General features: G+C 43.0%; 1 protein-coding gene across 2 annotated transcripts in view; it reads right to left on the reverse strand.

The window, feature by feature from the left end:
* The window catches only part of cdk14 (cyclin dependent kinase 14), an 860,906-nt gene that overhangs the window by 435,580 nt on the left and 411,215 nt on the right, over positions 1-14,111 (reverse strand). For both annotated transcript variants that reach the window (XM_070881317.1, XM_070881319.1), the window contains one exon: positions 3,635-3,758. In XM_070881317.1, the coding sequence (XP_070737418.1) occupies positions 3,635-3,758 (124 nt within the window). The remainder of the gene's footprint in view (positions 1-3,634; positions 3,759-14,111) is intronic.

Here is a 14,111-nt window from a genome sequence, read left to right on the forward strand (position 1 = left end):
TAGCCCAATCGATGTGTAGATTAAAGTCGCCCATGATAACTGCTGTACCTTTATTGCATGCATCTCAAGGGGGCTAAAATACAAAGGGGAGAAAGTTATGCTTCAGTTGTATAGATTGTCAGATGTGTTGGTGTAGTGGTAATGTTACCAGAGATGTGATCAACCTGGATTAGTTATGTGAAGTTCAAATCCCAGTTTGGGCTGTTGTAAAGCTAGAGCGCTTTGGTCAGACCCCATTTGGAGAACTGAGCTCAGTTCTGGGCACTGCATCTCAAGGAGGATATATTGGAAGGGATACAGTGCTGATTCACCGGAATGAAACATGGTCTTAAATGGTTAAATTATGAGGGCAAATTGAATTAACTTGGGTTGTATTCCCTTGGGTTTAGACAGTCAAGTGTGTTTAAAATGCCTGAAGGATTCGATTCCGTAGATCCAGAGAAACCACGGGGAAATGCAGGACAAGGGGACATAATCTTAAAATTAGAGCTCAGCTATTTGGGAGTGAAATCAAGAGGCACTTTTTCACACAAAGGGTAGTGAAATTCTAGAAATATATTTCCCAAAAGGCTGTGGATATTGGGTCAACTGAAATTTTCAAGACAGAGATCAATAAGAGTTCCATTGGCTAAGGGTATCAAGGGATATGAATTGAAGGCATGTAAATACAATGGTGGTACAAATCAGCCATGATCTGATTGAATAGCAGAACAGGCCCACTCCTGTTCCTATGTTGCCATGTCAATGAAAAGGGTGTATAACCAGCATTTGATCCGCTACCGCCTATTTTGCTCCCCCGCCGAGGTTGAATTCCACAGCCGCAGTATTTACTGAGGCAGTCCTGCCAGATCTGGTGGTGCATGCAGCAGCTGTACTCAAATCTTCAGATTGTGTGAAGGTAGGAGCTGTACTGAGTGAAATGTGAGCTTGCGAGACTATTAGTGGCTCAGAGGGAAAAAGGGCACTAAAGGCAGGAGCTATTGAGAAGATCAACAGCAGCAGCAATGTTGCTGTCGGCTGCAGTATGAATTAGGGGGTAGGAAGTGTACTGGAGAGTTAGCAGGGATGATATTTTAAAGATAAACGGTCGTGAGACACAATGTAGACAGGGAGATGTAGAGAGGGAGAGAGAGATAAGGTATCAGAGATGCCCTTCACAGTGACTGATTTTGCAGAGATAATATACTCTCTCTTACACTAACACACTTAAAATGATCTCAATTAATCATCCATGACAGGAAAAATTCTCAAATATTTTCTACATCAGAAGCACATTTTTTATCATATGCATCGCTATCATTCCATACTTTTTTTCCTTTTAATGACATGTGAATTTTCCAAAATACTACAGCATCTTTGTAAAGTAAAACAAATGTGATGGCCTCCAAAGACAAAAATCATTTTGATCATTGCTCAGTCAACTGCTTTGAAAGTACTGCAAAGTCATCAAATGCCTGTGCCACTCTTCTGCAATTTAGCAATTAGTGTCACGCAGATTGTAGCTTTCCAAAGCCTTATTTGATCCCCTCACACTGAGTAAACACAGCTGTTAATCATGGTGGCTTTAATCAAAAGAAAAACTAAACAATGCATTAATACTGAAATTGCCAATTACCCTGCAAGATTTCCTCATTAAATGCTTCAATTTAGTATGATATCTGGTGCCTACTGGGCAAAACAAAGCAAACTCAATGATGAATACAGGTTGCCACTTGATGCCGTTCCTGGGATGCAACTCACTCTTTGGGCTCAATTTTCCCCAATGCCGTTTTTTTGGTGTGCTTGAAGAGTTACGCCCGTTTTTTTGGGGCCCAGCTACGCCAAAATAAATCATCCAAATTTCCCCATTTGAATTGTTGATTTTGGCGCTGCATAGCCTGTCCTTTAGCTTTGGGGGTGGAGCCTATAATCGGCACCAAAAATATCGGGTTACCAGGGTAAGGAGGGACACACTACTGGCTGAGACTGGAAAGTGAAACATAACACATTCTGGGCAGCTCACAGCAACCTGCACAAGCACCTTGCACATTGCAGCAGCTTACCAGCATTAAATTATGAGAGTTTATGCCAAAAGTCTATTCCCCCACTCCCGGTGCCACTCCTAACCCTGGCCGAAAAACCTCCCTCTCCCCTCCTCCCGATTGCTGCTGCTGGCCCTGGCCGAAAGGCCTCCCTCCTCCCGGTGCCGCTCCAAACCCTGGGCGAAAGGCTTCTCCCTCTCGCCTCTCTCCCCTCTGCTGCTGCTGCTGCTGTCCGAGTCGTGGAACTGGATCTTCTGCGCTGATTCTCTTACCTGCACCGATTTTGTTAACTGCCCAGAAGGTTTTTCCAGAGTGGTCCTGAGAAAAATTGGAGTATATCGTAGTTGGCCAAACTTGCTCAAATGGCCAGAATTGGCGCGGGTGGCAGGTTACGCCCCCAATGAGGTAAAAAAATCATAGCCTAAAAAAAATCCTACCCAAGTGAATCACGCTAGCGCAGAAACTTTGGGGAAACTTGGAGATTTGAATTTACTCCAAAAAAAAACGGTGCACGACAAAAAACAGCGCAGATAATTGGGGAAAATTGAGCCCTATGTTGTGAATCTGACAAACAGCAAAACAAGCTGTATTCAAGGATTCTAGTACGAGTATAACTCTTAAAAGTAGAAAGTCTGAGTGATAACGTATTGTTTTGAATGAGTTCCAAAGGCAAAAGTACCTGCTTAAGATATGACAAGGCACAGCACAGACAAAGCATTTCTACATCATCGAATGTGGATGTTTTGATGAAAATACAACAAAATTAATTTTGCTCATATCAGAATCCAGAATAGGCTTAACTATGACCTCAGAGTGAAGGGAAATTTAAAAAATAAATTGTGAAAAATGTAAGCCGGGGAAAACCAAATCATAACCCAATTTCCTTTTTCAATAATGAATGGAATTTGACAATGAAAACTAAATATTTGTGTACATAATTTAAAACAGTAAATGGTGTGCATAATATATACAATGCAATGATATGATTTACACTTGCAGAATTAACCCAAGAGCTTTTAGGGGTGGATAAAGCCATTACACCCAAACAAATCTGTCCTTTTTCAAATATCAACCCTGCCTAACCACTTCGCACCATGCTCCACAATTTCTTCTCTCTCCAAACACACTTTTAATTGTCCCTTGAACCCATTTATGTTGCCTGATTCAATGGTCTTCCTAGGTAGCATATTCACAACTTTTATTATCCTTTCAAGCAAAAAACCTCAGGTAGATTTCCTTTCTTGTTCTAACTTCCTAATCTTTAAAACTTGTGCTTCTCATATTGCAAGCACAGTGGACAATTTGCCTTGATCAATTCTACTTTAAAACAGCAATTAGATCACTCTAAAATCATCTTTTCCAAAGAAATCAACCCCAACATCTTTAATTTCTTGTAACTTAAATTCCCGACATCTGTAATAACTTTTGTTGGTTGCCTTTCCACCCTTTCAAGAATAATGATATCTTTCCTGTGATTAAATTATATGAACTGCACACAGTACTCCAGTTTTGGTCTGATTAACAAATAATGCAATAGGTTTAGATTTGCGGTCTAAATGCGAATGTAACCATTACATGATTTGCCTCTACTTGGAGTAACTCCCATTTCTTACCAAAGTCTGCCAATTTCAGCTCCCCAGTATCACTGATGAGTAAGTTCTGAGGCTTCAGGTCTCGGTGCAGGATGTAGCGTTGATGAATATAGGAGAGGCCCCGCAGCAACTGAAACAAAAAGAGCTAAAAAAAAGAAACACATCAATAAGACGGCGACCTGAAATGTCAAGACAGTTCCAGAAATCTACATTTTTCAATTAAGATTTGTGAACAATGATGCACACTTAAATATGCTTAATTTCACTGCAGACCAAGCTATGTCAAATTTCTAAACTCTACTTTTAAAACAATGGATGTGTCCACTTTACTTTAATCTTATGCATTTAAAATGAACTCTGTTTATAAAGAGGAATCCTACGTAAAACAGAATACGATAATATAATTATATTTATGATTTTTTTCTCGATTTGGTATGTTTGCTGACAATCCTCGAACCTGGATTATTGTAGATGTATGCCTTTTTCGTGACCACCACAAGTACGTTGACAATCAGTCAGCAGAATGTATGATTTGAAGGGCAAGCAGGAACATGTCTATTTTTCTCTCTCACGATCTATATTCCCTCAAGATGGAATGGGTTAGTTTTCCAGTGTGCTCGAACTGAACAAAATTAAACACTGGCTTCTTTCAAATAGGGCCAACTTGCCCTTTTTCAAAAGCAAATTCTTCCCTTTCGAATGGCTGGAGTCAAATCGTCAGCCATTCAGAGCTTCTGCCTGTAGACCGATAGCAATAGGGGGCAGTTTGGCAGAGAAAAAATACCTCTGACTTATCCCTATCTGTCTGCTCGGCCCCTTTTTAAATTGATAGTATTCCTCAAGGAAGCCATAAAAGCTCCAGGATATCGGTAGACACATTTCAGTGAATAAATGGGTCCCCTTAATGCCTGCCTAAAAAGTAACTCAGATGAAGACCGTAAATATTTTAACAAGTCATAAGCACCGTCCTCCCCCAGACATGGCATGCTCAGTTTGTAAAACATTTTGGACATCCATGTGGTGCGTTTGCATGGTTCCTGCACTCTGCTGATACTGAATATTTGTGGCTGCAGCTTTTCAGTAATCAGAAGGATTTCATGCAACATTGTTGCTGACGCAGTATGTGATTTGAATCAGTTTGAATAAACTTTAAAAACTCGTCCCAAGCCACATGAAAGCAAATAATTTGCATTCAAGCATCCTTACGCTCTGGTCAAAGTCATGGAAATTCAAAGTGCTTCACTACACTTTAGCTGACCACCGAAAAAAGGCGATGCTTGTAACCACTAGCTAACAAAATAGACTTGAAGCCAAGTTTTATACCAAGTTAACTTGACACAGTGTGTGTGTATGTGGAGAGCATCCCATATTGGATTATGTTTTTGTGTACAAATCACAATTGCCAACCTAGAAAAGCAGCAAAAGCTTGCCCACAGATTCAAAAAAGCTGACCACCTCAAAAACAGATGACTCAAGAATGGCGCTGACATGCGAAAAGTAGTTGTACATACTTTGTAAATTAAGCAATGGGTATACATAACATTGTATCACAAGTACAGGAAAAAACATACAGGTTGAACCTCCCTTATCCGGGAACTCCTTTATCCGGCACCACCCCTCATCCGGCATGATTCTGGTAGCCGGGGGCGCATGCGCAGAACGTGGCTGACCTCCACCCCAACTTTGGGGCCCGCTGACACTCAATTCGCTGAAACTTTGCGGCTTACTCAGGGCATCGACCTCCCCCCGCCCCCCCCTCGGCGTGACCTCCCTTTATCCGTCAAAATTCCTTATCTGGCACAGGCCAGGTCCCAAGGGTGCCGGATAAGGGAGATTCAACCTGTACACCAAAGCCAGATGGGGAAATTCAAATGTTGGTGACACAAAATTGGTGAGCCCCAAGGATTGATTCCATTGAAAATTAATTAAAATGGTGCATTCTGCTTCAGTTATGCACTTTTATGCTTCATAATTAATAGATTTTTCATTTTTTTTTAAAGTTACATTTTGATTTTCAACAGTTCAATCTGACCATCACTTCCCTAAATGTTACTACAACACTCACTATGCCACATCCGATCTCGCCACCACCCAATTCACAAAGGCATTCTATCCTCTCTGGATACAGTTCCGAGATATTGCACCCATCCAATTCCCTACCCTTCAAAGAGATGATTTCTTCTCCTCCAAACCCTCCCAGTCCCGATTGGCAAACTTTCCTGTTAATTCAACCTGCCCCTTACCTCTGCCTCAAATCCAGTTAAGCTGTTGCTCTTTCACTCCTGCAGTTGAAGCACTCTTCCCTCCTCAGATATCATGTTGGCACTCTTTAACCCTGCCCACAGTTTATGCTGGCACTAGCCTTCCCTCTCAGTTAATGCTGGCACCCTCATTCCACGATCAAGCTAAAGCACTGCTCCAAAATACAGCCCATTCTCCCCTCACAAAGTGCCAGTATGAGCTCATTCCCCCTTCCCTCTCCTCCCAAGCAAAAGTCCCCTCTCTTCTGAAAAGCATCAATTCAGCTTCAGCCCTGTGCCTTCCTCCTTCATTTCCATCTTCCCACTATTGCAATCCATTTTCCCCCCTTTCTTGCGATATATTTTCCCCTTCCTTCTCATCCATTCTTCCTCTTTTTCATTCCCCTCAGTGCTATCCCCACCCAACCTCTCCGGTGAAGTGATTCTGATCAGACTACTATAGGTAGGAACTCTTGCTTTCATGACAATGCCCACCTATATATAGTGTGCAGCAGCAGAAATAATTTGGTCAGATTCAGACATAAGTGGCAGTAAGAGAAGTGGAGTGTGGTTTGGGCTGATTTCTGTCAAACACTGACACTCAGACCAAGCAGCCAAAACACAGAGTACAAAGTGCTGACAGTTGGTATGTAACATTAGTGACCCCATAAATTAAACATGATACTGCAACCAGTGATTGCACTCAAAAAATATAGCATTTCAATGTCTCTCTTTGCTCCCTTATTCTATATTCCACTACAACAAAATCAACAATGTTAGGAGCATAAAAATGTCAATCAAGTTTGTTTTTTTAATTGCCACTTTGTAAATGGAAGTCAGATGGCACAGGTAGGCTAGAATTCTGGGAAGATTGAGAGATACTAGGTTTATTGAATGGTAAAATAACTACCATTAATGCAATATGAAAAGTGAAGAGATTTTGGACGTGTAATCAGGCGCACATTAACTAATGAGAGGACTAAACATTCACTTTCTCTGCAACAATCTTCGGACCCTCACCATAGCAGCTGTTGGCATCATGCAGTCAACAATGTTCTGTCAATTCTCTCCAGATTACTGATTTACTCAGGAGAATGTCAGGATCAAAATCGCATGGTTTTGATTCCCAGTGTTCTGGGCAATATTTATCCTTTAATCAACATTTAAAAACAGATTATCTGCTAATTATCACATTGCTGTTTGTGGGATCTTGCTGTGTGCAAATTGGCTGCTGCGTTTCCTGCATTGCAACAGTGACTACGCATCAGAAGTACTTCATTGGCTGCAAAGCACTTTGGAATGTCCAGAGGACACGAAAGGCGCTGTATACAGGTAAGCCTCTCTTGGTTCGATGCTTTCTCTGCACTGGTCACTCCCCCAATGTTTTGAGAGCTATCGACTTTATTCCATCCATCACATACAATGTGCCAGTCAACCCATAACAGAAATGTGCAGAGGTTACGAGAGGCTAAGATTCCCAGGTTTGTGCCAGTTACCCCGACAACATGTATTACCCATTTATCCACGTCAGTTTAGAAATAAGCAGACATGTCTCCAGAGACTGGCCAACAATTGCTCAGCAACACAAACATATCGGCCTGGAAATCCCGGCCTCTCTGGGTCCGTACTGAGTGTCTATGGGCCCAGGAAGGCATCGCAAAAGCCATTTTTCAGCACACAATGCGCATGTGATGAAAACCGGCTTTTCCGATCTGTCAAGCTGGAGCTTGACAGATCCAACGCACATCGGATGCGAAGACATTTGCAAGGGCATGATTGCGATATTTACCCATATCTTGCCCAGCAAATGTCCTCAAAATTCTTGCACCTAATAAAAGCACATAGCCTATTTTTACAGGCATAAGAGTTTAAAAACATACAAAAATATTAAATTAAATTTAAAAAATGTATTTTCAAAAACCCTGCCCACTACGTGACATTTATTTTTAACTGCAATTAAAAAATCTTTAAAAACTCAGGAAAAAAATTTATATTTATTAATTTTAATTTTAATTAATTTTAATTATGTGAGGTGTGTTTTTTAATTTTTTATTATATGTGTTTAGTGTGTTTGGTTTTTTTTTCTCATTAATAACAATGAGAACTCCTAGATACTGAGTTCTCATTGCTATTAATGAGAAAGCTGTGGAATACTGTACCTGATTGGCTGAGCAGTCACATGTAACTGCACCTTCTGCGTGGGAACCAGGAGGACGGGAGTGCGCTTCGCAGTGCGGGAAGAGAAGGCCTCCCCACCGGAATCCCACACTCCTCCCAGACCACCAGGTAAATTCGTAGAAATGTTTCAGGGCGGAGGCAATTGCCCGCAGGAAGCCTCCAGCCGCAATTTCAGCCCCATAAATATCAGTGCCTGTACCGTGTTTAAGGACGTTCTCTCTTTTGCAGGTGGCAGAGACAATGATCAGAAGACTCTGCTGCCAAATTATGCAAACTGTACACAAGTCTAACAAGATTTATATTGCTACAAAGATAAGAGTGTGCAACTGCTAATTTTAAAAGATAGATCCATAGACATTACACTGATTACCACCTAGCCTTGGGAAGACTTGTAATTATTTTGTTGCCTGTTTCATCCTGTTAGAGAGCCATGACAGATGGATGGCGGAGGCGGACAAACAAGTGGGCATGCAGACACAGGAGGATGCAGCTGCCAAAGGCATTAGTGATGCCATCATCCATAATAACAGAGTTACTGAGCTCACATCCGATGTATTGTAATAGATAAGGATGGTGACTATATATATGCATGCTCTTATTTGCCCATACCTCCTTAAAGGGCAAACATTTACTCTTTTTAATCTTCTCCACAAATTTTAGTAATTTACAAATAAAATAAAAATAAAAATAAATGTGCTTACTCCATGTTATATTAAGAATGCAGCGAAGAATCTGTCATAGACTTAGACATAGAAAATAGGTGCAGGAGTAGGCCATTCGGCCCTTCGAGCCTGCACCACCATTCGATAATATCATGGCTGATCATTCCCTCAGTACCCCTTTCCTGCTTTCTCTCCATACCCCTTGATCCCCTTAGCTGTAAGGGCCATATCTAACTCCCTCTTGAATATATCCAATGAACTGGCATCAACAACTCTCTGCAGCAGGGAATTCCACAGGTTAACAACTCTGAGTGAAGAAGTTTCTCCTCATCTCAGTCCTAAATGGCCTACCCCTTATCCTAAGACTGTGTCTCCTGGTTCTAAACTTCCCCAACATCAGGAACATTCTTCCCGCATCTAACCTGCCCAGTCCCGTCAGAATCTTATATGTTTCCCTCTCATCCTTTTAAACTCCAATGTATAAAGACCCAGTCGATCCAGTCTCTCCTCATATGTCAGTCCAGCCATCCCGGGAATCAGTCTGGTCTTCTAATCCTGAGATAAGGAGAAACTTCTTCACTCAGAGAGTTGTTAACCTGTGGAATTCCCTGCCGCAAAGAGTTGTCTTCTAATCAATCACTTGATTTTTTTTTTGCAAGTTTGTACAAAAGTCATCACAAAACAACCGTTTTCTAAAGTTCGGGTCGGTTCCTTGTATTCGGTGCCATCTCGTCACACAAGCAGGGAAGTAATCTGACCTGCTGCAAGTTGAAGTACATACACAGCAACAGAAATGTGCCCAACTGGAAGCCCCTTCTGGGTGTAAGTAGGTTGTGCAACAATGATTTGATATGTGAAGCCCTTGGAAGTCAGTGTGGCAAAGCTTTTGATTGCATATTACAGATTGAATGAATGAGTCCTGCTAAAATATGGGTATGCGGGAATTAACTATAAAGGGTTGTGGTGAAAGCTTGGCATGGGCAAGCAGTAAATGCGGAAAGTTTTGATAGGCAACACCTCGTCAAGGAATCTTGGGCTATCTATCCAATATATTTTCTCACACATTCCCGGGATGGTGCAGTCACTGGCAAATCTGCCATTTATTGTCCATCCATAGTTGTCCTGAGAAGATGGAGGTGGGCGTTCATAAAATCATAGAAATTTACAGCGCAGGAAGCAGGAGGCGGCCATTTCGGCCCATCGTGTCCACGCCGGTTGACCAAGAGCTATCCAGCCTAATCCTACTTTCCAGCTCTTGATCCGTAGCCCTGTAGGTCATGGCACTGTAAATGCACATCCAAATATCTTTTAAATGTATTGAGGGTCCATGCCTCTACCACCCTTTCAGGAAGTGACTTCCAGACCCCCACTACCCTGAGCGAATAAATTTCCCTTCATATCTCCTCTAAACCTCTCCCCAATTATTTTAAATCTATGTCCTCTGGTAGTTGACCCCTTTGCCAAGGGAAACAAGTCCTTCCGATCCACTCTATCCAGGCCCCTCATCATTTTATACACCTCAATCAGGTCTTCCCTCAGCCTCCTTGTTCTAAAGAAAACAGACCCAGCGTCTCTAATCTTTCCTCAACCAAAATTCTCCAGTCCAGCAAACATTCTTGTAAATCTTCTCTGCACCCTTTCCAATGCAATCACATCTTTCCTGTAATGTGGTGACCAGAAGTGCACACCATACTCCAGCTGCAGCCTAACCAGTGTTTTATATAGTTCAAGCATAACCTCCTTGCTCTTGTATTCCATGCCTCGACTAATAAAGGCAAGTATTCCATATGCCTTCTTAACCACCTTATCAACCTGGCCTGCTACCTTTAGGGATCTGTGGACCTGCACTCCAAGATCCCTTTGTTCCTCTACACTTTTCAGTGTCGTTTCATTTAATGTGTGTTCCCTTGCCTTGTTAGACCTCCCCAAATGCATTATCTCACACTTAACCAGATTGAATTCCATTTGCCAATATTCTGCCCACCTGACCAGTACATTGATATCTTCCTGCAATCGGCAGCTTTCTTCTTCATTATCAACCACACAACCTATTTTAGTGTCATCTGCAAACGTAATCATACCCCCAACGTTTAAGTCCAAATCATTGATATATACCACAAAAGCAAGTGACCCTGCGGAACCTCACTGGATACGGCCATCAACTATTACCCTTTGCTTCCTGCCTCTGAGCCAATTTTGGATCCAACTTGCCACTTTGCCCTGGATCCCATGGCTTTTACTTTCGTGACCAGTCTGCCATGTGGGACCTTATCAAAAGCTTTGCTAAAATCCATATTCACTACAACATACACACTGCTCTCATCGACCCTCCTGGTTACCTCCTCGAAAAATTCAATCAAGTTAGTCGGACACGACTGTCCCTTAACAAATCCATGTTGACTGTCCTTGATTAATTCATGTCTTTCCAAATTAAGATGTATCCTGTCCCTCAGGATTTCTTCCAATAATTTTCCCACCACTGAGGTTAGGCTGACTGGTCTGTAATTACTCGGTCTTTCTCTTTCTCCCTTTTTAATCAAAGGTACAACATTAGCAGTCCTCTGGCACCACACCTGTAGCCAGAGAGGATTGGAAAATGATGGTCTGAACCTCTGCTATTTCCTCTTTTGCTTCTCAACAGTTTGGGATACATTTCACCCAGGCCTGGGGATTTATCCACTTTCAAAGCTGCTAAGCCCATTAATAATACTTCTCTCACTAGGTTTATCTCGTCTAATATTTCACACTCCTCCTCCCTCATTGCAAAGTCTGCATTGCCCCTCTCTTTTGTGAAAACAGATGCAAAGTATTCATTAAGAATCATAACCACATGTTCTGCCTCCACACACAGATTTCCTTTATGGTCTCTGATAGGCCCCACTCTTTCTCTATTTACCCTCTTGCTCTTAATGTATTTATAAAACATTTTTGGGTTTTCTCTGATTTTACTTGCCAACATTCTTTCATGTTCTCTCTGCTTTCCTGATAGATTTTTTAAGTGCACCCCTGCACTTCTTATACACCTCTCGAGTCTCTGCAGTATTGAGTTCTCGGAGTCTGTCATAAGCATCAATTCTTTTCTTTATATTACCCTGTATGTCCTTTGACATCCAGGGGGCTCTAAATTTGTTAGCCCCACTCTTTTCTTTAAAGGAAACATACTTTCTCTGTACCCTCAGGATCGCCTCCTTGAATGCCTCCCATTGCTCGGACACTGATTTCCCATGAAGTAGCCGTTTCCAGTCCACCTTGGCCAAATCCCATCTCAGCTCTGCAAAATTGGCTTTACCCCAATTGAGAACTCCCCCCCCCCCCCCCCCCCCCCGAGTCCTTCTTTGTTTTTTTCCATAACTACCCTAAATCTTACTGAATTATCACTAGCACCAAAATGCTTTCCCACTGATACCCCTTCCACCTCCTCCTCTTCATTCCCCAAAACCAAGTCCAGAACTGCCCCCTCCCTTGTTGGGCTTGTTACATACTGGCTAAAGAAGTTCTCCTGAATGCATTTTAGGAATTCTGCAACCTCTGTACCATTCACGCTGCTTTTTTTCCCAGTTAATATTAAGGTAGTTGAAATCCCCCACTAGTACATGTCTGTAGTTTTTGCACTTCGCAGCAAGAAGTGGTTTTATGCAACTGACTGGCTTGCGAGACCATTTCAGAGGGCAGTTAAAAAGACATGAAAAATCATAAAATTACAGGACACGAGGCCATTTGCTCTATTGTGCTGTAGAGACAAAGAGAGGCTGCGGTCTCTTGAATCTGTTTCAATGCTCTTCCCCACAGTCCATTTAAATGAGACCATCAGCGGCAGGTCAGGCCCATAAAAGGAGCGACGGCCCCAACCTGCGAGAGGCCATCAGCAGCAGGTCGGGGCCAGGAATGGCGAGCGGCAGTCATGGGCAGCGAGGCGGCGTACCACTTCAAGGTACAGCGCGAGCTGGTGCAGGAGGGCGACAGTAGCAAAGAGGGACGTCATCAAGGTCCAGGTCAGCGATTGGAGCGCGGGCAGATACAGCAGGAGCGGCGAGGTCGGGGCAAAGGAGCGGCGAGAGAACGTAGAGGGATGTGATCGGGGCCCAGGAGAGCCATGAGTTCGGGGCCAGAAGAGGCGAGGGCCCAGGGGCAGCATGGGCCAGCCCACACTGCGATATGTGTGCGCACTAGGCCCATACAGCAGAGCTGGTCTCCAGTCGTCTTGGGTAATCCTTGCCACTGGACCAAGACTCAAGCCCATGTGGTGGCTGGTGTGCAATGGCCACCACACGTTAAAAAAAATCCACGCACAGGCATCTTCCACCCTTGAAGATGTAGTTCGGCACCTGGAATATTAGGTCCTTCATTGAAACACCTGTGAACACATCCGTTTTTTGGAATGCAAGCAAGTCATCCTCATTTCGAGGGACTGCCCATATGGTATATGATATGATTATAATCTCTGTCATAAATGACACTTATGTTAAAATATTACATGTTGTAATAACCATGTACGAAAAGTGATCTATCTTCCTCCTGCGTTTGACAATCCTGAATCTATTCCCCTTTATTACCTTCAGGTGTCCTGCTCCTGTACAGCCCCAGATTTTCAGTCTCGGGCCAATTGCATGGCCTGGGGCACTCCAGCCACTGGCTCATGAGGCAAGCATAGCACTGACAGAACGGGCAGAGCAACAAGATGCAGCTACAGGCCTCAGACAAACATCGGAATATTCTGGCTGCCGAACGCCACAGTAAATACATGTTGGAGCAGACATACCTGTAATTCTTCAACTTTTCCCATGACCCCTGAAGGGCCATCAGTTGGCAAGGATTCAAAAGCAGGCACAGTACTATGTTTTCTGGTGCCCCTGTGCTGGGGCATCCAGATAGTCTTCTGTACAGAAAATGTGGCGAGAGGTAAGGAACATCTATTTTCGCCTATTTACTGCATGGGGAAAACACCTATTACAGGTGTCTCCACCGATGCTCAGTTTAGGTCCCACCAGGACCACTCAGCTCCAGACCTCATTACGGCCTTGATCCAAACATGGACAAGAGCTGAATTCCCAAGGTGAGGTGAGAGTGGCTGCCTTTGACATAGAAACATAGAAAATAGATGCAGGAGTAGGCCATTCGGCCCTTCGAGCCTGCATCACCATTCAATAAGATCATGGCTGATCATCCACCTCAGTACCCTTTCCTGCTTTCTCTCCATGCCCTTTGATCCTTTTACCCTTAAGGGCCATATCGAAATCCCTCTTGAATATATCCAATGAACTGGCATCAACAACTCTCTGCGGCAGGGAATTCCACAGGTTAACAACTCTCAGTGAAGAAGTTTCTCCTCATCTCAGTCCTAAATGGCTTACCCCTTATCCTTAGACTGTGTCCCCTAATTCTGGACTTCCCCAACATCGGGAACATTCTTCCCGCATT

This window comes from Pristiophorus japonicus, chromosome 5 (genome assembly GCF_044704955.1).
Source record: "Pristiophorus japonicus isolate sPriJap1 chromosome 5, sPriJap1.hap1, whole genome shotgun sequence".
NCBI lineage: Eukaryota > Metazoa > Chordata > Chondrichthyes > Pristiophoridae > Pristiophorus > Pristiophorus japonicus.